The sequence below is a fragment of the Poecilia formosa genome, unplaced genomic scaffold (genome assembly GCF_000485575.1).
Source record: "Poecilia formosa unplaced genomic scaffold, Poecilia_formosa-5.1.2 Scaffold102, whole genome shotgun sequence".
Taxonomy (NCBI): domain Eukaryota; kingdom Metazoa; phylum Chordata; class Actinopteri; order Cyprinodontiformes; family Poeciliidae; genus Poecilia; species Poecilia formosa.
The window spans coordinates 301,387-327,717 of NW_006800041.1; the positions used below are offsets into that span (position 1 = coordinate 301,387).

Here is a 26,331-nt window from a genome sequence, read left to right on the forward strand (position 1 = left end):
TATAATTTTCTTTGTTTTTAAAAGATAAAATCATGTAAAGAATTTTCATTTCAAAAAAGGCACAAATATAACTTGACATTTCTTAAAAGTAGTTGTGCTGCCATCTGGTAACCCTGGCAACTGAGTATGGGGAGGAAAAAGCTTGTTGCTTTTTGTGGCACCAGCATGTAATTTAAACACCTTAAATGCCTCCACCTGAAAAGCAGGCTGACAGTTTATTATTTCTGTGAGACCATGTTGAAGAAAACACATACTAAGAATTGGTTGGAATCCCCAGGTAAAAAAACACAAAAAAAAAACTACTTCAGCTAAAAGGCTTTCAAACAAATGCAAGGAATGTCTGAGCTCTCCATTACGGGTTGGAAAGTGCAAGAAGAAAAGTGTATTGTACTGTATTCAATAGCCTCACTACAATACAGAGAGACAAGAGGTTATCTTATGGTTGTCTTGACAGATCTCCTTTCAGAGTTGGTAATAACACTTGGGAATTGCAAATGTAATATTTTTTTATTTTTGTTTAAACACTTTATTATTATTTTTTTTAATTTCAGAAGTAAACACATTATTGAGAGGAACATCTGTTATGTTAGGAGACACAGCAGGGGTCTTCAAATCCTAACCTGAAGGCCGAGTGTCCTGCAACTTTCAGATGTATCCCCAGTTCAACACCCTTTATAAGCAGCCAGTCAAGTCATCCAGAGTCCTGCTAATGACCTCATTATTTAACTCAGGTGTGTTGGAGCAGAGACACATTTATAAGTTGCGGGTCACCAAGACGATGAAGCATCTGAGGCCCCCGGAAACTCCTGGGATACGATTTGTTGGGATTTATCCTGTGAATGTAAGGTGGAGTTCTGGGGACTAGACCTGCATAAAATAAATAAATTAATTAAATAAATAAATAAATAATAATAATAATAAATGACATAGTTTAGGAAAAAAACATATATAACAACATATGTATGAGTTCACATAAGAAATGCAGGGATTTGTAGATGGAAGGTATAAAGCATATGCTACACCCACTGATTCAGAAAATTGTTGACCTTTATAAAACATATTGTTGCAAAAGCATCATAAATACTGAGGAAATGACTTCAGCCCACATTAACAAAACACCGCACGTGAACAGCATGTGAAATCATTACAACAAAACTAGCAGGGATCCTTAACTCATATAGAGCTATCAAATGATCCACAGACTGATCCCAATGTAATGATTACTGAAATGTAAGTTGTGTGTGAAGTTCATTTAAGTACATGGTGAACAATTGAAGGGCAGTCAGCACAACAGTTGAAAACGTTTGTTTTTAGATTTATTGTGTTATCAGCCCTGAGACAGGACAGTATGAAGCAATTGACCCATCTGGTTCCCCACAGAAAAAGAGGAAACAAATGAAAAACAAAATCGGAAAGAGATTGCACAAAGGCTGTCAATGCTGTTTCCTGGGTAGCATTCTTGGCTGTGGTAGACACACCTTATCACAAACATACACAGAAAATGAGTAAGCAAAGATGGGAAAATGAGTGTGATGAGCGGATGCATGGCGTCAATCGGAAAGCTGGACTGAGTCATTGAGTTTGTTTTGCCATGTGCCTACAGGGAAAAAACAAGCAAAAGACAAGCAGCCAGAGAGCCAAAGATGCTCAGTGATGTGTCAACAGACAGCACTAAAACACAGGCCTTCTTTCTGCCATGTCTCCCAGTGCACTTCCCTCAACATTGACTGAATGTGACCGATTCATTTGAACTTTGACTGTCCTATAAACCTGAAAAATACAAAGTGACAACTAAGTAAAGTCTACAAAACAACACTTTACTTTTTTTTTATCTGTGTAGTATTACAAGTCAATTAGGTGCTAAGAGTTCTACCTTACATTTTAGCTCTGACATCTGTGGTTATAAAAACCTTTGAGCGCCAGCTGATGAATCATCTGAAAGACATCACAGGCCCCATGCTGGACCCCCTGCAGTTTGCTGACTGAGCCAGCAGGTCGGCAGAGGATGCAGTCAATTTGAGTCAGCGCTTCATCCAGTGCCTCTTCGACCATCCAAGGACATACGCCAGGATTTTCTTTTTGTAGACTTCAGGTCTTCCTTCAACACTATCAACCCAGACATCTCCCACCAGAAGCTCATCCAGCTCACTGTACCAGCCTCCACATGCCAGTGGATCACCAACTTCCTCGCTGATCAGCTGGAAGGTCATTTCTCCAGCTCAGGAAGCATCAACACCAGTTTTACTCCCCTTGTATTCAAATGCCTGCAAACCCAGCTGTTCATTATCAGGACACAGACTGTATCAGGACACTGTCATTGTCCTGCATGCACACATGAGGTGGATCGGTTGGTTCACTGGTGCAGACAGACCCACCTGGAGCTAAACCCACTAAAGACAGTGGCGATGACAGTGGACTTCAGGAGAACCCCCCCTATGCTGCTTCCTCTCAACATCCTTAATGTGACATCTGTGAATAACTTCCAGTCCCTAGAATCCACACTTAGATTTCTCAGCAGAGTACATGTCCTACGGCAACTTAAAGAGTTCATCTTTCCACATGAGCTGCTGTTCATTTTCTACACTGCCAGCATACAGTCTGTCATGTGTTCATCCATCTCTGTGCGGTTGGGCTCATCCACGTAACAGGACAGACTCAAACTGTAGCAAACAATTAGGTCTGCAGAGAAGACCATCAGGACAGACCCTTCCTCTAACCATGACCTGTACAGGTCTAGGACCAGCAAAACATGTCTGTCGTTCCAACACATCCTTGTCACCTGTTATTTAGTCTTTTACTTTCAGGTTGGCTTCCATCAATGCTTCTCTCTGAAGGTATTTAAGCCTAATGGCGAACAGTAGCTATTAGGGTTACCAAACCTTTTCCTCAGCTTCAACAAACAATTTTATTGATGTCTGTTAATGAGCAAAATTACACCAATATGAGATGACTTCTTAATAAAGAACATAATATTTTATTGGGTGTCCTATTGCTGTGAGGTAGCAACCTTTCCAGAAGTAAATATGAGGCTGTAAGTCTTTATTCACTGATTTTCCTTTGCAGACTTAAAGTCGCTGCAGAAAATACATTGTAAAAAAAAAAAAAAAAGTATAAAATTTTATTCAAGGCAAACTTTCAGGTCCAACTGTTTGTGGGATTCTGTGAACCATGTACATATAACTCCCCTGTTAATTTCTGGCTGTATCAGAGGTCTTTCTTCTGGGGAAGACATAGTGGAGAAGAAATGGCTGCACTAAAAGAAATGTCAAAAAGATGAGAGAGAGATGACAAGCAAAAAGGAGTTGTAATTTATTTATTTTTTCTTCTGCCTCCGTTGAGTGAGCCAAAGCGACAGTGGTGGGCCATGATAAAAATCAAGGAGCAAACACTGGGGGCCGAATTGCCTTTAGAGAGGCTGGATTCTTCAAAAGTCACGTTAACAGTAGAGAGGACACTGCATGTTTTTCCCTTACCAGATGACTGGGTCATACCTGCAGGTCACGTTCTGAATTTCACGCAACACATCTCAATTGCTGAGTGTGATGAGGCAGGGCAGACGGGGAGGGGCCCTACTGTCATTCAAACAAACACACGGGTTCCCGTCTCAGAACTGCTGAGGTTTTTCTCTAGATATCGGTTTTATATTTGAAATCCTATCGAAAGATTTACGTGTGCAGGTTCTTCACTGCTATATTATTGACTTTGCTGTTCCCTGTGTTGGAGAGAAGACCGGTGATAGAGGTTTTACCTGGAAGGGTCCGCTGGGGCTGATGTCAAAGTAGGCTTTACTCCAGTCTGGGCCCTGATGACCTGATTTTGTCCACACCACTGAATCCACAGGTGCAATACTTCTCACCCTCAGAAGAACATTGAGCATCCCTGTGAAAAAGTTACACATCGACGACAAATGGTGAATCTGTAACTGTCATGTTCTCACTATGACAAAAGATTTATTTTTCCAGAAAATTCAGGAACAAAACAGTAAACAAAGGAATAGGTCAAGTTAAAATCTTTTGTCACTAAAGACATGCAGAAAAGGAGGCACCTAAAAGCAAGCCTTTATGACATTTAGGTGAGACGTTTAATCTGCGAGACTTTCTGACGTTGAGATTTCTCCTAAAAAGTGTGAAATGGCAACACACCAAAAAGGCCTACTTTGACACAGCTGTAAAGCACGGCAGAGAACATGGGAGAAGAATAGGAAAGGCAGTCGTTGAACGTGTTAATTAACCTTTCTCTTTTAGTATATTTACAGTATACACACTTGGCTCTCGTGTGATGTGTTAGTGTAAGGAAAGAAACACTGTGTGAGCTATGAGAAGGGGCCCTAATAGGCTCGCTCCCTCTTGTCTCTATCTCACTCAGCCCTCTAGGATGTGAGAGAATCATTCATCTTCTTAACGACCACCAGCCAGCCCCTAATTGGAACATTAACCAACCACCAGTCTTCTAAACAAATACACAAGCAGGGGGCATCCGTGCACTACATGTGGCATTAATGGGTGTGCAGACAGAAGTAGTATCTATATGTCTGCACATCAGCAATCCCTTCTGTATTAAATGTGTGCTGCGTTTACATGGTAGCATTATTCAAACCTTGATTGAGATAAAACCTCTTCAGAAGGCTGAAAAACGGCAAAAAAAAAAAAAAGTACCTGTGCAAAGAAACCCTCAAGTACTAAACGAGTTGGGCTTTTTTTTGCTAAATAAATGGTAATAATATAAATAGAAATACATTGATATCTATATTTATATAGATTATTTATTATTTTGTTTTCAGACATGGATATTTTTGTTTTGAGTGTGATGAAGAAATATTAACTCAAAGGAAGCTGTATTCAGAAGTGAAGTTTGAATCAGCATTAAGGCTGGAAACACTGTTTTCATCACTAAGCAACCACAGAAATGATGCGTATCAGAAATGTCTTCCCCAGACAAATATTACTTGAAATAGAAAGGGATCTTGGAGAATGAGTAAATTGAACAAAGGAAAAGCAAATATTTTGAAAAAAAACAAAACAAAACAAAACAAAAAAAAACAGAAGAAAAGAAATAAAATGATTATAAATAATAGAGGAAATCACAGATGAGGTGACTAAGTGCTGTTAAAAATAATATGCTATCTATTTTCATAAACACACACACACGCACACACAGTCTTTCAGTCTACAACCACATATTAAAGCCTCATATTGTTCCTTTTTTTGTTCAGCTATTCTCTTTTGCCACCGACACACACACACACACACACACGCACACACACACACACACACACGCCTACTCCTGCAGGTCCACATAAACTGCACAGGATAAAGAAGACTCTGATAGGCAGCCTATTGATTGGTCAAAGGCATGGCAAAGTGTGGTGATAAAAGTGTCAGAGGAACAGCTCTATCAGACCTACTTATCCACAACGTCGTATGAGGAGAACGTACAAGAGAGCCACAGCCTCACAAACTGACATGCATGAACTAATGCTTTTTAACTCAAATGGGTTATTTCATTTGGATGACTGAAATAAAGCCTTTATTCCCTGCAACATCCTGCTAACCCTTCGTTATCACTCCATTTTTTGCAGTCATTTATAGTCAGAACCAAAAGTAAAATCTAAAAAGGTGAAACTAAGTGAGATTTGGATGTCACTTACATGGAAGTACTGTATGCATAAAGTGCTAAAAGTTTTATCCAAACAAAAAAAAAATTACATTTGGAAACTTTAGTCTTTAAAACATTCCAGTGAATGTATTTACGCACGACTTGCTGCTCTCAACAACAGTTCTAAACACTTATCCAATGACCAACAAAAACTAATTAAATGTAGTTTATTGTTGCTGACAGTGATCCCAAAGAGGAGCAGAGAAACATTACCTGAGGTATGTCTATAAGATTTGGTCCAACTCTTTCACTACTAGTACCTAACAGTAAGTATAAGGCCGTCTTCCCTTTTTATGTTGTAGCATATTTTTTTTTGCTACATTTTTTATTTTTTTTTTATTTTATTTTTTTTATCCTGCCCCAGAGACATTTAATCAGTACTGCCTTTTTCAACAACATTTAAGTGTTGAATCTCAAGCATAAAGGCATAAGACGGGGGCGGAGCCTTTATTGTCCAAAAAGCCATTTGAGTCTTTGAATTTGTCCAGATCCACAAAATACAAACAGCCTAACGACAGGAAACGACAGCTTGTCAAGAATTAAGGAGAACTGCTGTGTGATATTAGTTTATGTAATGGTTAAACAGTTGCAGTTTCATTTTGAAGTCTAAAACTTAAAACAATAAGTTTTAAAAACATATTTTTAAGTTTTTTAACTTTTAAATTGGCCTGCTGGTCCTCATTTTTCTTTGTAAGAACCTTAACATATAAAAGAGTAAAACAATGTAATGAGAAATTTTTTATGTAATAAGATTGAATAGACAAGAAAATTGAAGAATTACAAGATTTTATCTATTTTTCAGCTGCATTTTGTCAGTCAAAAAGTCAAAATAGTTTGAAAAAATACATGCTTTTGGTTGTAATGTGCTGTAGATCGACAATGGTGGGAGTTCTTAGTTTTGATGAATTTAATGAGGATAACTGAAGTTCAGATTTTTTTTTTTAACTTTTTTCTGGCTGCTTGATTGACAGGTATAACTTTCTCATCATGCCTACATTTTAACACATTGATCCATTCATATATCACTTTGCGATACACACTGCTGTGTTAGCTGTTGGACTGTCAACATCAGTCAAAATACAGGCTACTTTTTTCTACAGGGATCTTGAAAACCTCAGTCATCAGCTTGACTTTAAACTCATCTTTGTACTCAAATATACTTGAAATATTTAAAATGACATTCGCTAAACAGCTAAAGTTTGACAAGAACCGGGTAATCAAGCAGAACAGTTGGAGCAGAAAATGTATAAAAAATTGGCTAAAAACTCTGAGAACAGAAGAGTAAAATGAAACCACAATGAAATAGGTAATGTAAAAAAGTGGAGCAAATTCCTCCACAAGATGAGAGCATGATGATCATGACCTTATAGTGTTGTTTAAGTGTGGTTACAGTGTTGTTGCTGTTTGTGTTCATGCATACATTATTTAAGAGCAGTGAATTGAAGCCAGTGTTTTCATTTATTAGTGTTCTGGTCTGTGTACATGTGTGTGTGTGTGTGTGTGTGTGCAACTGTGTGTGCATTCTAGCGCCGTGACAGAACATATTATGATGAACAGCTCTGCCAGATGACTGATTGTATCTTGCCCCTTCCATAAATCACAAAGCCTCTGCCCCCTTTAGCCACCTCCAAATGCACACAAATGCAGACACACTGATGCACAAGCAAAAACGTGCAAACAGAACACTGATAACATCCTAGGGCACACCCTTTAACACCCACCCCGAATAATCTGTGTGTCCTGCAAACACACACACTCTGCGTTATTGTGTCACACAAGCTCCACACATAGGGGTCGAGCTCCAAATTCAGCCTTTGCCCGAAGATAGATGTGAATGTTTCTGCTAGTATATTCTTGTGCAATGTGCTTCTACGATTGCCTTTATATGATAATTGAAATTATGTGAATGTTTGTGAGCACTCACCAATATGTTTGCCCTTCATGTGATAATAGAAGGAGACGCAGTACGGGACTCGGCCGGAGCCCTTGGGACCCCTGACTGAAGACACATTAAAAAGTGGAGAGAGAAGACGAGCCTTGTCGCCTTGAGCACGCGGCCGTGATGCTTCGATGTACATGTAATACCCTGCAATCAGCCAGGAAACAAAAAGAATTAGAGCTGAGATTTGATTCTGAGCTGTCAAGGAGTCATTAAAAGTCAAGACAGTGAATCAGTGTTTAAATAACAGGGTCACAGGCAATGATTTGCAATGTTTTTGCAATTGTTTGGAGATGAAATTAACACTGAAAATCCAATTTAATTAATAGCATTTCCTTCGTTCTCCAGCATGGTTCAACAATCAACAAGCAAAGATCATAGTTTCCTAAGCCTTATTTTTAGTCTGCCATGACAACAGAATTACATTAGCTTTCTTGTGCTTGCTTGTTGTGGCATAATTATGTAAAACATATACTCTGCTGAAATGTTATATTTGCAAACTATTACATTTATACAAGCTGCTACAGCTTCATTTGATCATTCATTTATTCCTGTCAGCTCTGTTGTTTCATTGTTGGATTTCTGTTTTTTTTTCATATTCCGTTTCTGCAGGGTGCACATTTTGATTCACATTAAATAATAATTTTGTTTAACTATCAACTGCTTTATGCCAGATAGTTTCTGCATTTTGGTGCTCCAGCAGAACATTGTATAACACTTTTATAGAGGACATACGCTTTGAAAATTATTTTAATTAATTAAGTTCATCTTTATGCAGATGCTGTCAGACAGACTGTGACAATCAAAACAGAGCCACTGTTGACACTGAATAATCTAGCAGTTGAAGACACAACTTTAACTTTTCAGCAAATACTTTTGAACCATTATTGTACACACATTTTTGTGCACCTTTGATGTGAATGTTGCATCAGTATTGGCCAATGTATTCTTTTATTTTAAATACTTAATCATGACATGGCTCAATATCCACTCATGCACACATTTCAAATGATAAGGCTAACTAAAAGTATTTCTCCAAAGCCAAAACTCAGAATTCCTTCCATGCCCGAGTTTCTGCCTCTTCAACCACTGCTTCCATGTTTCTCTACAGAAACAAGGTCAGTTTTAAGACGACTTCCCCATTTCCTTACCCTCTTTTGTTCCACTGCGGTCAGTCTCTGGTCCAGTATTCGCAGATCGTTTGGGATTGTGCGTCAGATTATTCTGTCTTGTCCAATCAAAGTTATCGCTCCGGTCTTGAGAGAAGCCACAGATCCGGTCATCCTCAAACCCACACACCTGGTCTAAGATGTGTGAATACATGGATGAAAAGAAATGAGAGACAGAAGAAAAAGGGGGAAAAAAAACTTTTATTCATTTTATTCATAATATATTATATTGGCGATAGGACAAGCTGCAGGTGATGAAATGTCTTTGATCAAGTTTCCCAAAACATGCCAACAATAAATTTGTAAAAAATTACCTCCTCGAAATGCACTACAGAGTCAACAAACTAAAAAGATGATAGACACAGTGAGGAAGGCAAGTTAGATATTACGATTTGGCCTCTTGCCATCTTATGTCTGAGAAAAGCAGATCCCACTTTATGTACACCAACCTGAAAAATAAATGTAGATTTATTTTCCAAGTCAGTTCTTATTTTGTGCTGCACATTCAACCCCCCCACCCCGATTTATATTACATGATTGAAACAGTAACTAACACTAACATGTACATTCAGGGAGGTTTTGATTGACAAAGAAGCAAAAGTTAAAGACACATAAAAAAAAATTCCCCAAGGTGGTTACACTTTCATAATGTAAAATATAATTGTACTCAAAGATATAGACTGGTGATGTGATCAGATTTAGTTTTACTGTATATTCTTCTGGGATCTTTGAAATTACTTTCTTGTCTTCAGATTTACTTGTTTCCTTTTGAGTTACAGTGAACGTCAGAAACAGCATATTTCATCACACCTAATGCTGATGTCTCTTGTTAAGCAAGATAAAGTGGCTTTTCTCTATGGTGTTGTCACCTTCATTAGCCCATCTGGTGGGCTTTGCCATTATCAAAGACTCACTAGACAGAAGAGTGTGACAACAGCCGTCTAAAACCATCCAAGCTGACAGCATCCCGGAGACACGCAGACATGCAATCTGATAAAGATGCTCGTGGTTCTCGCTCCCCATGAGGATGGCCCGCGCGCTCTCTTTTGTTTCAGGGAGCTAATCTATTACTATTCACACCCTTCTCCACTTCATGCACCGCTTTCAATTTACACCGTTGTTCCCGCAGTCTGTTCCAATCTGCTGTTGTTTTAATTGCTTCACCCTGGCAGAGCCAACTGCCACTCCTGGCAGGAAAATGCAGCGTGTCTCTTAATGAACAAAACACAGAAGACCCGACTGACTGAGAACGACGGGGATGAGATGCATGGAGACAGTGGAGTGTGTTTAATAAAACCAATAAATGCAGGGGAAAAGGAGGCTAAATTGTACAGTTTGATATAGCATGTTTCAACAGTATTGGTCCATAACCTGATAAAACTATGTCTTTTATAATTTAATTTTATATTATATTTAATTATCTTTTCACATTTTTAACTCCCTTTTGTCTGTAACATAAAGATATGCTTGCAAATCAGACTGTTCCACTTTAGTAAGGCAGGTGTCATCTAACATTTATCTATGATATAGATTTGTACCACAGAGAGTGTTGCATATTAAGCATTTATTTCTCATAAAATTGGGAGATTATTCTTTATAGCTAAAGGAAAACCCCAAATTCAGTTTTTCCAAAAATTACAATATGACATAAGACCATTTAAAATTTGTTTTTGATAAAGAAAAGTTATTGTTATTTTCTATAAATCCATCAATGTATAGTGGGTTGATGATGATCAGATAGAGGCTCTGCTAACGTGTTGCACCCAGGTCAGTTTACTAGCGGCCTTCAGCTCAATTGTTGGCTCTGGCATTTGACAAAGCATCAAATACTGTGAAACCTTCTCACTGGGCATAAAGCAATGAGGATTCTGTGCCTTTCCACTGTTGCACAATGCATGTTCATATTTAAAAAAAGGGACTTTGGACTAGTAAGCAACAGCCAACTACTTTTCCTCCTCAGCATAGGTGAAAAGTTTCTAATTTAGTGTCTGGTGCAGAAGTGGCTTAACACAAATAATGTGATAGTTGAAGCTTATGTCTTTTGTCTGTGTGTTTCCTCTTTCAGCAGTCCATACACTTTGAATTTCCCCTGGCTTTTAAATGGGCTTTGCTTTCAATCATCATAAGTTTGTGGTTATGCCTGACAGTTGCTTATGCACACTTTTACATAACTTTTAACCTACCATTAATATGTGTGGACTTAGCACTCTGTAAAGCGCCAACTTCTTAGCAATGACCTTTTGTGGCTAACCTGCCCTATAGAAGGTGTCAATGACTCCCTATCGGAAAACTCTGAGTGGTTATGCTACCCAGTCTGGCTCTGTGACTGTTCCTCTTGCAAACTCAATGGCATACTAGTAGTGTTAAATCAAATTGAACCCAAATTCTTCTAAAGTAGATTAACAGTGATGGGCAACAAAATTATAGCATAAGCATCCTTAGTTTGAGGAGTAAGGTCTGAAAAAGAGTATTCCTCACTTTAAAATGGAAAAGTGGAAAAAAGAAATAATATTTGTTTGGTCTTACCTGAAGATCGTGGATATGTGTAGGCTGTAAGAAAATTACATTTGCATTATTATCTAGATAAGCACATTATTATCTGTGTTTTGAGCATATTCATAAACATCCTAATTCTTTACACAAAAACGAAGGATGTGAAAAGAGACTTACGTTCTGAGTACAAAATGATTCGGCTGACATAGTCCCCTGTGCTGTAGGTGGTGATGGGAGCCAGTCGAATCTCATAGGACAGGGGAATTCTCAGGTCTGTTATTATGTGGGACATCAGCACGCCTTTCTCTGGCTCCTTACCCTTCAGGTCTATTTGCTTTGACACCAGGTTCTGCTTGTTCTGTGCAGGTGAAATGCAAAACATTTTGCAAATATTAGAAGAGTAATGCCGCAGGAGTATGATGAATCCCGCTCTCACTGTATTTGGCACGGAAATTCATATATTCACCACTGCCAGTCATCATTCCTCATCCCTAAACTAAAAGTGGGCATAGGTAATGTTCACTCAAAACATAAGAAATATACCTGATGTGCTTTCTTACATTACTGAAACCAGACTATCAGTTGCCCAATTCTTCTTTGTATTATCACTATTTGTAAATGCCTTTATCAAAGTCTTAATTATCCACCAACACCACTGATGCAGCCATTTTAGTTAGTAAATGTGAGTACAAACTTACCACTTCTGGGCATTTTTCCGAACATCATACCACTGGGCTTAGATAGCCTTCAATTCCATAAAATTTTAAGTCTCCTTTTTTTTTAAAATCCAAAACAAATCTGTCCTTCTTTACTAATTAAAAGCTTTGGAGGCCACCGCATGCAATATTACTTTGGAGCTCTATCTCCAAGCAATTTGTGGTCTAAAAAATACATGTTGGTCCAGTTTTAGAGCACTCAGCGAAATAAGTGATTTCCCATAATGATGACATGACAAGGACTCAATAGCCATTACTTGAGAAGCAGGAATCAAACACATTTCTGCAACTGTCTCTGTTCAGTTATTTTGCTTTTCAGCAAGCGTTGCAATGCACAACCAAATCACATCGCCTCCCACATAAACAACTGTAAATCAATTAAACCGGCCGTGGATCATACAAATGTAAAAGGATTATCATGTTAACCAAGTCCAGTTGTTGTCTCATTTTTTAAGTTTTTTTTTTTTTTTTTTTCTGTCACCATCACATTTAATAAAGAGCTATGGCTATGTTATTCCACCCACGGACAGAAGGATCCATTAGCTGTGTATCTGCCTCTGATCCCAGCTACTTAAAGACCTGACAGTGAACTCAATCTAATGCATTAGGTCAGCCACTTCACCATAACAACTTGGTACACCCACAGCATGCCATTATCAGGTAACGCATGAAGAAGAGGTCTCTCTCTCTCTCTCTATGTGTGTGTGAGCAGATATTGTGTGTGTGATTTTGTGGTAATGGTAAATGTGCAGTGTACCAACTCTAAATGTTCAGCTAATGGAGCCTTGGGCGATTCTTCCAATTTGTCTGTAGCGCCGCCTTTATTTAGATGTGTATCACATTTGCTGAGTATGATGTCATGTACACCTGTCGATGTATTGTTTTTAACAAAAATAAAAGTTGGCTACTATCCTGCTCAATCTCTACACCACCATCACCCCCATGAGTGTTTTCTTTTACATTTTTGTGTATCTGTTCTTTTATCTCAGTTTTCCAAACCACCTAAACGTAAAAAGAAGAAAACTTTGGATTTTACCAGTTTTGTTATTAATAAATGAAAAGAAATCATGGATATCAATTTGTTTAGTAAAATATACAACCTAGCAGGTTTTTTTCTATCAAACCTATGTACTGCTTCCAGGTCTACATCAAAAACATTTCCAAAAGTCTTAACGATTCTGGATCCAATAACATTTCCTATAATCTTCCTACATGCAGCTCCGTACACCGTGACCTCCCTACTCAGGTTTCCTCTGGCAGTCAGTTTGAGGTCTTGTTGCTTCCATTGTATTCCCATAAACCAACACAAATTCAAACTTAGCCTGGCAGAGTTGATCATTTTTATTGACAAGACCACAGTGAGTCATGCCCTGGCTGCCAGGAATTTGGTTCTCTCACTCCAATTACTGTTTGAGCCTCCCATGGCAGCCACAGCCCCAAGCCCTCCAAGTGTGCACTTGGCAGCGAGCTTTGAATCAAATCCTTCTTTCCTAACCAGGCTCTGCGCCACTAGCTGTTCTGCCTGTTCATTCTCCTTTTCTCACTGCCATTCTGGCTAGGTCCAGGCCAGTTGATCCAACTTTTCACACTCTGTTCCCAGTCAGGAAGGATCTCCACCTCGACTTCCTGACACCAAACAAAGCAAACGGAACTGTGGGTTTTCAGATTAAACCGTTCATCCATTTAGTAACATACTATAAGATTCAGCATGTATAAGATTAGGTGACGCTTGAATGATGATTCAGTCAGCAAACTTGACCTGTGCCGCTCCTTCACATTTGATCGTAATCGCCTTTGACTGAGTATATAAAGCATGAACTAACAATCTGTGTGGACTATTTAAGCTATAAGACCTCTGCATCTGCCTTTGAGGTCAGAGATCTTCTCCTCACTTCCTGACATGGAGAAGACAGATTCAGAAAGGTAGAGATGCCCCTGTCCTTTCATGATCTGTTGAGTAGCATGGCCATGGGGTGAGGAGATCTGAGAAAAGATGCCAAACTCAAATTGCATTATATTCCCTAATAAAAAAGATTTTTAAACATTTACCTGCTAGTTGTAGGATAAAAAATATCTATATAATTAGGCAATACGTAGCTGTATGGTTGATGAAAAGTTACAATTAAACTTTAAAATGGCACTACTCACTACACAGTGCACTAGAGAGTGAAGCTGTGGCCAATTTAAACAGAGCTTGAGCTTTATGTAATATTCTCCCTCCCTCTTCACCTGTGCTTATTTCCCCTTTTATCTGCACCTGTGTTTTATCTGTTAATTACCCTGCCACTTTTTAGGTGCATTACTTTTCCATGGTAACTTCCTGATCATCTATCTTGTCTTGCTTGTGCAATGGGTTATTTTTTTTCCCTTAAGATTTTTTGCTATAATTCAGCTGAGGTTCACACATTTCTAAATCTGCTTACTATTTGGGTTTGGCTCTGACCTTACAACCAGTGACAAACTTGACCCATATATCACTTTTCTGAACAGCTGAAATTAATGCAACGTAATAACTGACAAGGTTTCAAGTGACTGTTCTCAAGGTTTCTGGTGAGTGTCTTCATTGGCATCCAGAGAAAACTACATAGGCCACGAACAGATACAGACAAACTGACATGGGGAGGGAGAGAAGAAAAACGTTTCTGCAATGACAGGATGAAATATCAATAACTGAAAATCTATTCACCTTCTATTACCGTCCAAATTTCCTTAAATGTATTATGTATGGTGCAGTGTTGGGTGCATGGAAAGGCCATGCAGGAGCATCACTTGCTTGTCTTCCTACACCATACAATTAAAATACTGTCTCTGCAGTAAACACACACAATGTTTCACTCTGTGAGGAATGCATTTTTTGTCTTTAATACAACAATGCATACAAAAAAATCTGTTTTGAGAGCAAATGCCTCTACAAAGACATTTGTTGCTTTGCACAGCTACTTTAGTCAATTGGTGCAATAAAGCTGAAAAAGTATGGCGATGTAATAAAAAAATAAACGGTGATCATTTTGAGATGTTTGAGCTTTAAGAATAAAGATAAACAGTCTTTATGTGTGAGTGACCATGTTCTGAAGACAGACCTATCTGATCTTACACTGAGGATGAAATGCAAAAAAAAAGAGAGAATGAATGCTGTTTTCAGGGTAGGGTTTAGGTATGAATCAAGTTTAAATTAGGATTAGGCTTAGAGTTAGGGAAAGGCTCTTGTGAAGATAAAAAGACACTATGTGTAGATGTGTGCATGGCTCTAGATTTCATGTAAGAAAAAAGAGTAGGATAAGAAAGATGCAAAACGTATTTTGAAATGGAAAGATGTCAGATGATAAAGTCTATATTACCACCTTGATGTGTGCGCGTGTGTATGCGTGTGTGTGTTCAGTGGAAACAGATGCTCCCAGAAATTTCAGTCAGGAAGTGTTTGTAGCTGTGTCTTTATCAGATTGTCATCAAAGACACAACAAGACAAAGAATGTGTGAAAGAGGAGACAGGCCGCCACAAAACACAAGCACAGTCTGATATATAAGAGACTTGGACTGACAAAACGTGTGAGGTTAAATTTTAATCTGTTAATGGATCTCTTTCATCACTAATTAAGCAAATGAGAGACTTTAAGTGATATCATGTGTATGTGGAAAGTTCAGAGAGTTGACATTCTGTGTAAAATATGGATGTTTGCATGTCATCTCCTAATTGCGCCACTCATGAATCCATAAGTACACTCTACCTGCGTAGTTATAGTGGAAATCTTCACGAATTATTCACAAATTTGATTCAATGTAAAATATGTAATGCGTCATTAAGATTTTCAATCTGTCATTTATATGTTAACGGGGACACCGGTTTGTCCATCTTAAAATGTTTGATTAAAAATTGATCCATAAATGACACACGTTACATTTACTTGCACTAGGACAATTTCCAAATTGATTTGATTTATAACATAAAAAATGAGTTTGCGTGAATTTCATTTGCTAATTCAAAACGAAAATATGTATGTTTAATATAAATAGACTTCTAAAATAAACTGGGATGTAATCTAGTATAAACAGGAGGAAGTTAAAAAAAAGTAGCAAGAGAACCTAGAATTTTGTTGTGTGAAACGTATGGGAGACTATTCCACTGGTGATATATTTCTTTCAGATAAAAGACTACAATAATTCATTTAGATTTATGGTTGACATTCCTTCCAACATAATCTATGTACAAACATTTGGGAGTAATTTCTAAAATTTTGTAATGAGAACCACAAAGAAAAACCTTTTTGTGAGTTTGTTCTTGGTTAAACTAGACTATGCTCCTACTCTGCATCAAGCACCAAAAGGCTTACAGCCTTGTTTGACAGATTATAATGTCATTTGAGTGTTTTCCATGAACTGAACACAATGATTTTACTTTGAATTGCACAAACTGCTTTCTATGTGGCCTTTCAGATTTTATAATGCTTTTCCTTTCTTCCTTTGATTTATATCTCGATTTAGGATGTGGAAGTTAGACAACTGTGAGTCACAATCCTGGACACAACCTAAGGGAAAGAATACAAAATTGTAATGAATTTTCTGTAAGTCAGAAAAAACTAGTTTCAATTTAGGGTTATTTTATTAGGGCAATCTTTATTCAAGTTCATCGGGATCTGTTTTAAAATGCTGTATGTTTGTTATTATTAAGAAATTTTTAGCTGATTAGACAACTGAAAAAAACTGCAGACATGATAATTTAGTAGGAGCTACAAGACGTAATTTATAATGGTTAAAAGTGTTAATGTCTTGGAAATACAATAATAATGTAACTAATTTGATTAATTAGATATCCTAATATAATGTGTTACTGACCTTTGACAGCATTAGAAAAAATTCTGTAATGAAGAACAAATTGTTTAGTTTATTTACCTCTCCTAATGAAAAAAAAAAAAAAAAAGATTGCATAACCATCACTTCCAAGAGGTAAACACATCAATTTCCAATGATACTTTGGATGAAGCTTATGGTGCAAAGAAATGGAGTGTATCGCCTGCTTGATAGAAAAAGTACGGCCTGTCAACGCAGCTAATTCCTACACAGATAAATCCCCCCACAGTAAGATAACAAGGAGTCTGACTCTGACTCACATGAATATACATGGATATTAGTAAATGCACTGGCGGGCAATTAAACACAGTATTTACATACTCCAAACGGAATGGATAAAGTTGAATAAATGTACACAGACTTGCATCAGAAAAACACAAAATTAAAATGCAAGTACAAGCGAATGAAAAAAAAAATTGCAGCCATGTTTCAGATCAAACAGTACAGCGAAACATGAACTGATCCTGTCCTCATGTATTTCCCTCAGAGTTTGCATGTCTCCCTTGGGACTCTACATAATTTTCTATGCTCTGAAAAGATAGACTGTCAAGGCGTTAAAAGGATGAACTGTAAAAGAAAAAAAGTAGAAATAGATGGGTTGTGAAACTGAGATGATATTACATTTGAATGATCCACTGGTGTACTTAACAGTCAAGAGGACGTGTGAGATTTCATGTTTTTCTTTAATTTGCATTGCAGCCCTCTACTTTGCACCCTTGCTTTCTTGCACACTCTCTTTCCTTTATTCTCAGTTGCTCTATACTCATGTAAAATAAAGTGCAGCAAATAAATAAATAAATAAATAAATTAATACATTTAAGTAAGCCAAAGTTCATCTGACAACATCATGCACTATGTGAAGGGAATGATGTTGAAATGTGAAATGCCATGAAAAGTACGGCTGTATGTCAATTTCTTAGCGTAGTAATAATAGAACAGAAAAATAGATCATGGTGGATAACAAGAAGAAATCCCAGAAGAGAGAGAAAACAGAGGAGAAAACAAAATAAGTCTGAACAGAAATCTTTATACATCTCCAAGTTACATGGTTCTTCCCTAATGTGAAAAGTACAGCATCAGAGTTTATCTGGGATTAGTAAATCAACACATGCTTCTTGTTGATGTCCAGGTTAATATCATAGGGCAGAAACTGATTTGTTTATTAAAGCTATTCTACTACAGTCCAATTTGTGTGTACAAAACTAATTTAACACTTCTTTTATTGTCATGTAAATAAGCTTGCATCTATGTAAAGTCAATCTTTCGGGAAAACATAAAAATGTGAAAGATACTGAATGATTTCAACTCTTTTCGACCAATATTCAGATCAAAACAGCAACAAATACCCGGTGCAGCATTTTTTATGGAGTTAGGTACTGAACTGTTTTGTGAACATTGGAGTAAAGTCCTTTGCGATAAAGAAAAGTCAGCCATCTTAAAAAATGCAATGACGCAACCTGACTATTTTGACTCTATTGCTGTCCTCAGAATGTTTTAGATCAATTTGGATTACAAAAAGTTATTTATATAAAAGTAATAAGGCATTTTGTAGACAACTTCCTAATTAATTTAAATAAATTCAAAGTCAATGCACTATGTAGCTCTCATCAGAGAGCTACAGAAAATCAGTGAGCAGAGATGGAAAGTGTGTGAGAAAGGTGTCAATTACATACGTTTTGTCAGGAGGAATGGGCCAAAATCCCTTCAAGTGTTGTGAAATGTGGAAAGATGGCCAAAACATTGGATCCAAGTTTGCAATGCTATGAAGTAAGTGTATGTGAATATCTCACTTTGAGGAAAGAAAAACAATTCTCAACTTAAACTGGTTTTCACATAATAGAAAAAAAAAAAAAACAGTCAATCCTAGCATGAAGAGTTTATTCCAGGGGTCGGCAACTCCAGGCCTCGAGCGCCGGTCTCCTGCAACTTTTAGATGTGTCTCTACTTCAACACACCTGAGTCAAATAATGAGGTCGTTGGCAGGACTCTGGAGAACTTGACTGCACTGACAAGGGAATTCAGCTATTGGATCCAGGTGTGTTGGGCCAAGGAGACATCTAAGAGTTGCAGGACACCGGCCCTCGAGGACCAGGATTGCCCACCCCAGGTTTAGTCTGACGTCACAGTAAGAAGAAAAAAAGGTCCTGTGTCTTTTTTATACAGACAATATAAATATCTAGTTTTAACTGTAGTTGAAGTATGAACATTTTGATTTATTTACCTTATTCTTCTTTACACTTATTCGGTTCCAAATTTACTGCATATTGTTCGGATCTTTAAAGAGATAGCAATTTTAAAAAAAACTAATGTAAAATGAAAGAACCTTACAAAAAGAAAAAAAGAAAACACTGAGGAAAACTGGTTGTTTTATTTATTCAGAGCAGGTGTATATTGATGGACTTCAAATGTGTGACACCCTTAAACCCTGTAAAGCCCCTGTTTACTAAATACGCAAAATCCATGACAAAAAGTGAAGCTCTGATGCTTTCCAACTCAAGGTCACTTTTGCAAACTTAGGAGGGCTGACCAGTGTTTGTCTTCCATTATGCTCTCCGACTTTACTGTTTCTCCCTACCCAAGAGGCTCTGTCACAATCTCTGTGTGCGTTTCAGAAGAACATCAGAAAGCAATCCCATCGCATGGTTTCCTGTAGTGAACTCTTGCCTGCAGAATGCTTGGCCTATGTTTCTCCGTTGTTCTCTGCAACTCCCGTGCACCTTTGTATCTAATGCACTGCTCCAATTGGAGCATTACTCAATCTAGATTATTTCCCTCTCTGCTCTGCCCCCTTTTCTATCAACAAATTTGCACAAGTACTCTACATCAAGCCATTTAGATCCTAATAGAGCCTCTCTTTAATCTTGTTTTAAGCTATTGCCAGCATTTGAGAATGTCAAATCATAGTACTATTATCTAGATCATATGCGAATACAACAATATGAGTACTGACACAACCGTTTATGTGTTATTACTGGTGTCTGTGCAGGCGGACTTTACCTTTCGAACATTTAGCCAGTAGCCAATGATGCGGTCGGTAGCCTGTGGGTCTCTTTGTGTCCACTGTAGGGTGTAGGAGTAATTATTTCCCTTCAGAATGCGCACTGGGTTTGGTGTATCAAAATAAAACTCAGCATTGTATGGTTGTGCTGTGGGCCAGGAAGTAAAACAAAATGATAGGTGTAAAAATGAGCCATGTAGAAAATGGATGAGCAAATTTTGATAAATAAAATGCCTATTTTTTCACTTACCGGAGACATTAAATCGGCACGTTGATGTCCCTGCACTGTTACTGACTCTGCACTCATAGGTCCCGTTGCTAGTGGGTTCCAGCTTGAACTTCAGCTCTGGTGTTTGCTTCAGGTCCGGCATGGACATTCGGATGAACTCGCCGTTGCGGAGCCATCGAATGTCTGTTAGGCGAGGAGGGTTGGACCGTAGCACAGTGCATCTCAGGGTCACTGTCTGGAAGTTCCTGGACCGCACATCCTGAAAGACTGGGTCCAGCATGGGAGGGTCTGCAAAGTCAACACATGATAATTCATTACCACAGCTTTCGGGAATACTAATCACTATTTTATTTATTTCATCATGTTTTCAGCAACATTATTTATTTCAGATTGTCACTGAAATACAGGCATTGACAAATTATCCGCCACAGAAAAACTACTGTTGCCAAAGGGATCAAGCATTACAAGGTGCAATCCCAACCCTGCTGCTAACCAATCCTAACCGGTAGTTATTAACCTGTCTGAAGTGATGTGTGGCTCTGCAGTTAATGACTGACTAGCTACTGTTGCCCTGGGGTCAGCGGAGACACAACACAGCCAAATTGCTCTGCCACAAATCACAGCCGGGCTAGTTCATCCCATGGCTAATCATGTAGATAGACAAGACACTAATAGTGCTCCTGCTGTATGAACTGTGATGAGATTTTGTGTTAAGGCCCCCAGAGGTGAGGTAGCATCACAGTTGTCCCTTATGCATCAAGTTTATCACGCACTGAAGTGTAATTATGTTCTAATCTATGTTATGTGTGTAATTTAGACAGACACAGAACAGGCGGGAGAAAGGGCAGGAGAAAGACAAAAGGATTATGGAAGAGGCAGGAGAGGAAAAAAATATGCTTTTATCTTGTTTTGTATCAAATGAGAATATTAATTTGACTTAAAATAGATTACTGCTTCGCTACTGAGTGTGGAAGTTTTGATTGTTTTGCTATTTTAACTTATTTGTGTGAGTTGTTATAAACCATACTATTATAGCTCTAACTGTATGTTTAGGGTCATTGTTTTGCTTTAAGGTAAACCTCCTTACTAATCTTCAGTCTTCTGCAGCTTTTCTTCATTTTCTTTCATTCTTTTCCCCATATTCACTGACCGGTCTCCCTGTTCCTGCTGAATAATATCCCCACAGTTTGACACACCCATCACCATGTTTCAGGTTGGGATTGGGTGTTTACACTGGTGTTAGGGGTTAATTTTATGCCAAACATACTGTTTAACAATTAAGTCATAATTTCATCTCACAACAGCCTTATAAGTTTTTGAGTTGTGCCATATCGTTTTCATTTTAAAACTACTTTAAACTTCTACACAACTTCCTCCCTTGGTTCTGCGGTTTTCAGGTTCCCATTTATCTGCTAACGTTCTCTAGTCAACCTCTCAGACCTCCGCTCAAAAAAGCTCCATTGATACTAAGATTAAACACAGTTGGAATAATTATCAAATGCCACACAGACTGAGCGTAGTGTTAAGCGCTTTTACACTTCAACCACATAAACTTAAAGTTGACAACAAGGAGTCACACCTAAAATGTTAGTATTGGAAGAGAACCACTTTTCTCACTGATCCACAGTTGTCAGAAGAAAATTGGTTGGATTCAGGGGTGTCAGATTGACGGGGATTAGACACATTTGCATGTCATAATGTTCAGATTTCTACTCTGGCCTGTATTCTTTTCCCTTAAGTGCTGCACTACCCAGATTAGATGGGTTTAAATGAAGTACACCTATATTGTGACTTTGAATTTTAATTCATGGTTAGTCAGACAGTTTTCAAGCTATGGTCATGGCTTGTGTTGAAAAGGTCAATGGAGAAGAACAGCCCACACATTTTTTATGCATTTGGACTTTGATTTGTAAGACCTGTCCATCTCTTGTCTCTCTGTGGAAAGTTAACATATTGATAAATGTTTAATTTGTTACAGTTCGAAAAAAATCTCTAAACATGTTGACTTTAGATTAGATTCAAAGGAACTCAGTGTTTCAACTATTTTGGAGTTTGCTGGAAGTTTATTCCAAATTTGTGGTGCATAGAAGCTGAATGCTGCTTCTCCATGTTTGGTTCTGGTTCTGGGGATGCAGAACAAACCAGAACCAGAAGATCTCAGAAGTCCGGAAGGTTGATAATCTTTCTTGTTTTTTGGTGGTAAGCCGTTCAATGATTTATAAACTAGCAACATTTTCATCTACTCTCTGAGCTACAGGGAGTCTGTGTAAGGATTTTAGAACTGAGGTGATGTGCTCTAGTTAATTATTTTTAACTTAAGATAAATACAATATTTAAGAAACAAAATATTTTAAACTACAAGAAAAAAAAAAAGCCAAGACAGACCGCCAAGCAAATATGAATGTAATATTTTTTTCCATGGAAGAAAGTAGGAATGAATAACAGTTGCACTTGCTTATAGGGAGTAAAATGTCAGATTTCTAGTCCTTCCTCTGCAGACCAGTGAACTCAGCCAGACCAAATTCCTGTTTAAACCAGTTTATCATTCTGTGCTTGCACTTCAGTCTGAGGAACACGAGTGAGCACCTGAATGCTAAGGAGACGCAAAACCACCCCAGCATTTACCTTCCCAGTTTCTGTGCTCCTGTTGCTTTTTGGTCAAGACTTTCTACATGTGGATGTGAAATCAACATAGTTTCTGACCTTTTCAGTTGTTCAACAATTATTGTCACATACTTTTCATATATCCATGAGCTCCTGAAAATTTCGATAAATACTATAAAAAGTTTCTTTGGGATTTTATGTGATAGATAAATACAATGTATCACATACATATGAAGTGGTAGAAAAATGACATATAAACAATGTAATTTAGCAAATCTAATGTTGCCAACCAAATCTCCTCAGAACTTCCAAAATTAGCACATTTTACAAATCCCTGTGTTATTTAATCATAGAAACAATCAAGCTTTTGTGTAAAGACCTCAGATTTATCAGAAAACATTAGATAAAAACAGTATTATTTAGACCAGGGAACACAAACAACAAAGTTGTGGAGAACTTCAAAGCATGGTTAGGTTAAGTTACATCCCAATCTTTGAAGATCTCCCAGCTCTTCTCAGTCCGTTATCTGAAAAATGGAAAGAACATAATAAAACTGAAAACCTAACAGAACATGGTCGTCCACAAAAAAGTGGCACAGAAAGGCATGGAACCATGCTCTGGAGGAGCTGCAGAGCTCAAAAACTCAAGTGGGAGAATCTGTTGACTGGGCAATTATTTGTAATGTGATCCACAAATCAGACCTTCATGGAAAAGTTGCAGAAATAAATATACTGTTAAAGGAAAGTAATAAGAAGTTTGCCACAAGCCATGTAGGAGACAGAGCAAACAATGACCTGGCCAAATCAAAATGAAGTTGAAAATCTTTGTGGAAAACATTAAGTGTTGGAAAATCTGATACTGCCTTAAAATCCAATCACTAAACTTCAAACTGAACAAATAATCCCCATGGTAAAATGGAGTAGAGGCCGAATTATGCTTTTGGGATACATACTAAGAACTGAAAAAAGTAACATGTGCAGAGAAACAAACTAATTGTGAAGTACTGGTATTAGAATTAGAAAAAACAAGTTTGAAAAAAGAGGAAGGTTGGGTGTGAGCCTGTGTTCAAGCAGTTTATAAATTATTCCACTGCCTCTGGATTCTGGTAGAAAAGTCTGTAACAATTACAGAAGTTTTCAGGCAGTACATTACACTTTTCAAGCTCATGGGAAATTTCTTTCGTACTTGACTCTCCAAATTCTCTCAAGCTTCATTTTTGCATTCATTTCCTCCTCATTTGGGGCTGACGCTACTGCACCTCAATGTTTCATAGTCAGAATGCTATAATCCATGTAAGCACGCCATTGCTATCTGTCTTATCGAATACAAAATGGTTTCAATCCAGCAATGCAACACTGATCAAGCCCAAAATAAAAGTAAATTCACACAAAACTGGAAGGGTGGAGTAGGTGTGTGTGTGTGTGTGAGAGGGGTGGAGGTGTGCAGTGTATAAGGTGTTGTGAGTTAAGAGAGAAAGAGCTCTTTAAAAAAAAGACAACAACGAGGAAGACAAATGACAGAGAGAGTGTGGTGTGAAAAAGTCAGTGATTGAGTGTGGGAGGTGCTGAGCCAATGAGAGGATGCAGGATGCAGAAAGAGAATGGCAAGACAGAGGGAGGGCTTCTCTCATGGTCAACAGTTGGCTGATTGATGATGATGAGAATGGCAATGAGGAAGAACATACACCGCTGTAGGAAAAATAACGAAGAGCGGTAATGGAAAGAAAGGACCCGAGACAAAGTCGGCAGTAGGACATGCAAAAGCAGCGTATCTGTTTAATTATAGCTGCCACATAAAATGATGACATCCTTCACATTGATCTACCCCAAAAAAATGAAGGGAGAAAAGAAAGACAAAATTAAATTGAAAACTTATGTTAGATAGGGCTGGGAATAAAATAGGTCAGAAGAACAACAGTAAAAAAAAAAAAAAAAAATCTGGTTTTCTGCATGTTTAATGCTGTACCCACAGAATGATGTTCTTATTTAGGTTGTTTTCTATTTGCCAACTTTTTTTTTCTCCCCTTTGGTCAGCACCTCAATATGCTTTCCTCCACTTTGCCAGCTTTCTTCTCGCAACCTCTCTCTTAACCCCATATCTCTCACTCTTAGACTAGTTCATGTATCTGTCTCTTTGCTCAGTTTTTTTTTTTTTTCTCTCAATCCAAAGTGGGGTGGCCACCTGCTCCATTAATCAGAGTCGGCCCTGTGAGGACAGCAGCACTCACAGTGTTGGCCCTGCACCCTGCCACCATTAGCAAGCTTTCTAAATACTTTGTGCAGAGAATAGAAAAGGAGAGAATGCATTAATTTGTGCCTTTATATTAGGTGAGTGAGTGCTGGACACAAAGACATCAAAGGAAACTAGGCCAGAAATGAAGTTATGTGTAAGGAAATGAAACGACACGGGGAATGAACAAACTTAAAGAAATTTATCAAACACTTTTTGGGCAAAGCCTTTTTTTAGTGATGACAAATTCCAGACGTTTCCTGCATGGAGAAGTTAGGTGTGATTTTAACTTCACAACAAATTGTCTCCACATCTAGTAGAGGTTCTTTTTATGTGCTCGGATCTTCTCTTCTTATTTACAGATTTACATCTTTTTTTTTTTTTAAGATTATTTAGGCCCTAGAGGCCTTTATCTGATAGTGAAGTGACAGGAAAGTGGGTTGTTAGACAGGAGGAAAACATGTGGCAAAAGTCAACAGGTTGGAACTTGAACTCGTGATGGCCTTGTAGAGGACTGAGACCTCTTCATACAAGGGTCCCTCACTTAAACCCTGAGCCACGGCTACACTCACAGATTTACAATTTAAAACAAGTCCGAGTCACAGTCTCTGAAACCAACTAGGAGTTTCCTTGGTTGCGTATTTGGGAAATCGACACTCACTACATTTACAGATTCTTCTCAAGAATGTCTCAGTTCATCCTTTGATTATTTGATGTCTGCCGTTACCACATACACTAAGACAACACAATAGATGTTTCCATCTATTTAGGCATGATTTTTTTTTTTTGGGGGGGGGGGTATTTGCAGCAGCAATTTTTCAGAAAAATTTAATTTGCAATGAGATTAAGAGAATTCAGCTTTGGCCTTATCTGACTAGACTATATTTTCTCAGTATTTCAGTGGCTTGTCTTGTAAAATACTGTAGAAAGATCTGAACAAGGTTAAGCAGCCTAAATTTCATGACAATGAGAAAAAGGACAGGACTGTCGTTCACTTGACTACCTAAACCCAATAGATAATCTACGGGTTATTCTCATGTAGATGAGAGACACCAGGCCCAATGGTATTAAAGAAACCTGACTCACAGACTCTTTACCTCCACGTCATGTTGCATTAATAAAAGCAAAATAAATCATATCCAAGGATTGAGTGGAGATCTGGTACAGCAAATAGACAGAAGTACTTTTCAATAGATCATTTGTGCCTTAAAGATGATTTTTATTGAACGTTACCTTATAAGAAGCTGAATTTTGTGTTCAATAGCTTTACGACATAATCAAATTACCAAAATAAAACATTTGAAAACTAACACCCTGAGGAGCTTCAATTATTGAATTGAATTAAAGAAATAAATTACATTTTATACTGAGATGCACCTCTACATGTAGTTAAACATTAAGACAGTCACAAAGTCGGCCGTCTATCACCTGAAGAACATCTCCAGGATTAGAGG

The 26,331-nt window shown here is 37.9% G+C and overlaps 1 protein-coding gene across 2 annotated transcripts in view; it reads right to left on the reverse strand.

Annotated features, from left to right (window-relative positions):
• The window catches only part of mdga1 (MAM domain containing glycosylphosphatidylinositol anchor 1), a 175,182-nt gene that overhangs the window by 12,788 nt on the left and 136,063 nt on the right, over nt 1–26,331 (reverse strand). For both annotated transcript variants that reach the window (XM_016674831.1, XM_007559058.2), the window contains exons 10-16: nt 20,066–20,332; nt 19,815–19,963; nt 11,434–11,614; nt 11,290–11,313; nt 8,746–8,898; nt 7,580–7,741; nt 3,749–3,879 (exon numbers count right to left, since the gene is read on the reverse strand). In XM_016674831.1, coding sequence (XP_016530317.1) covers nt 3,749–3,879; nt 7,580–7,741; nt 8,746–8,898; nt 11,290–11,313; nt 11,434–11,614; nt 19,815–19,963; nt 20,066–20,332 — 1,067 coding nt within the window. The remainder of the gene's footprint in view (nt 1–3,748; nt 3,880–7,579; nt 7,742–8,745; nt 8,899–11,289; nt 11,314–11,433; nt 11,615–19,814; nt 19,964–20,065; nt 20,333–26,331) is intronic.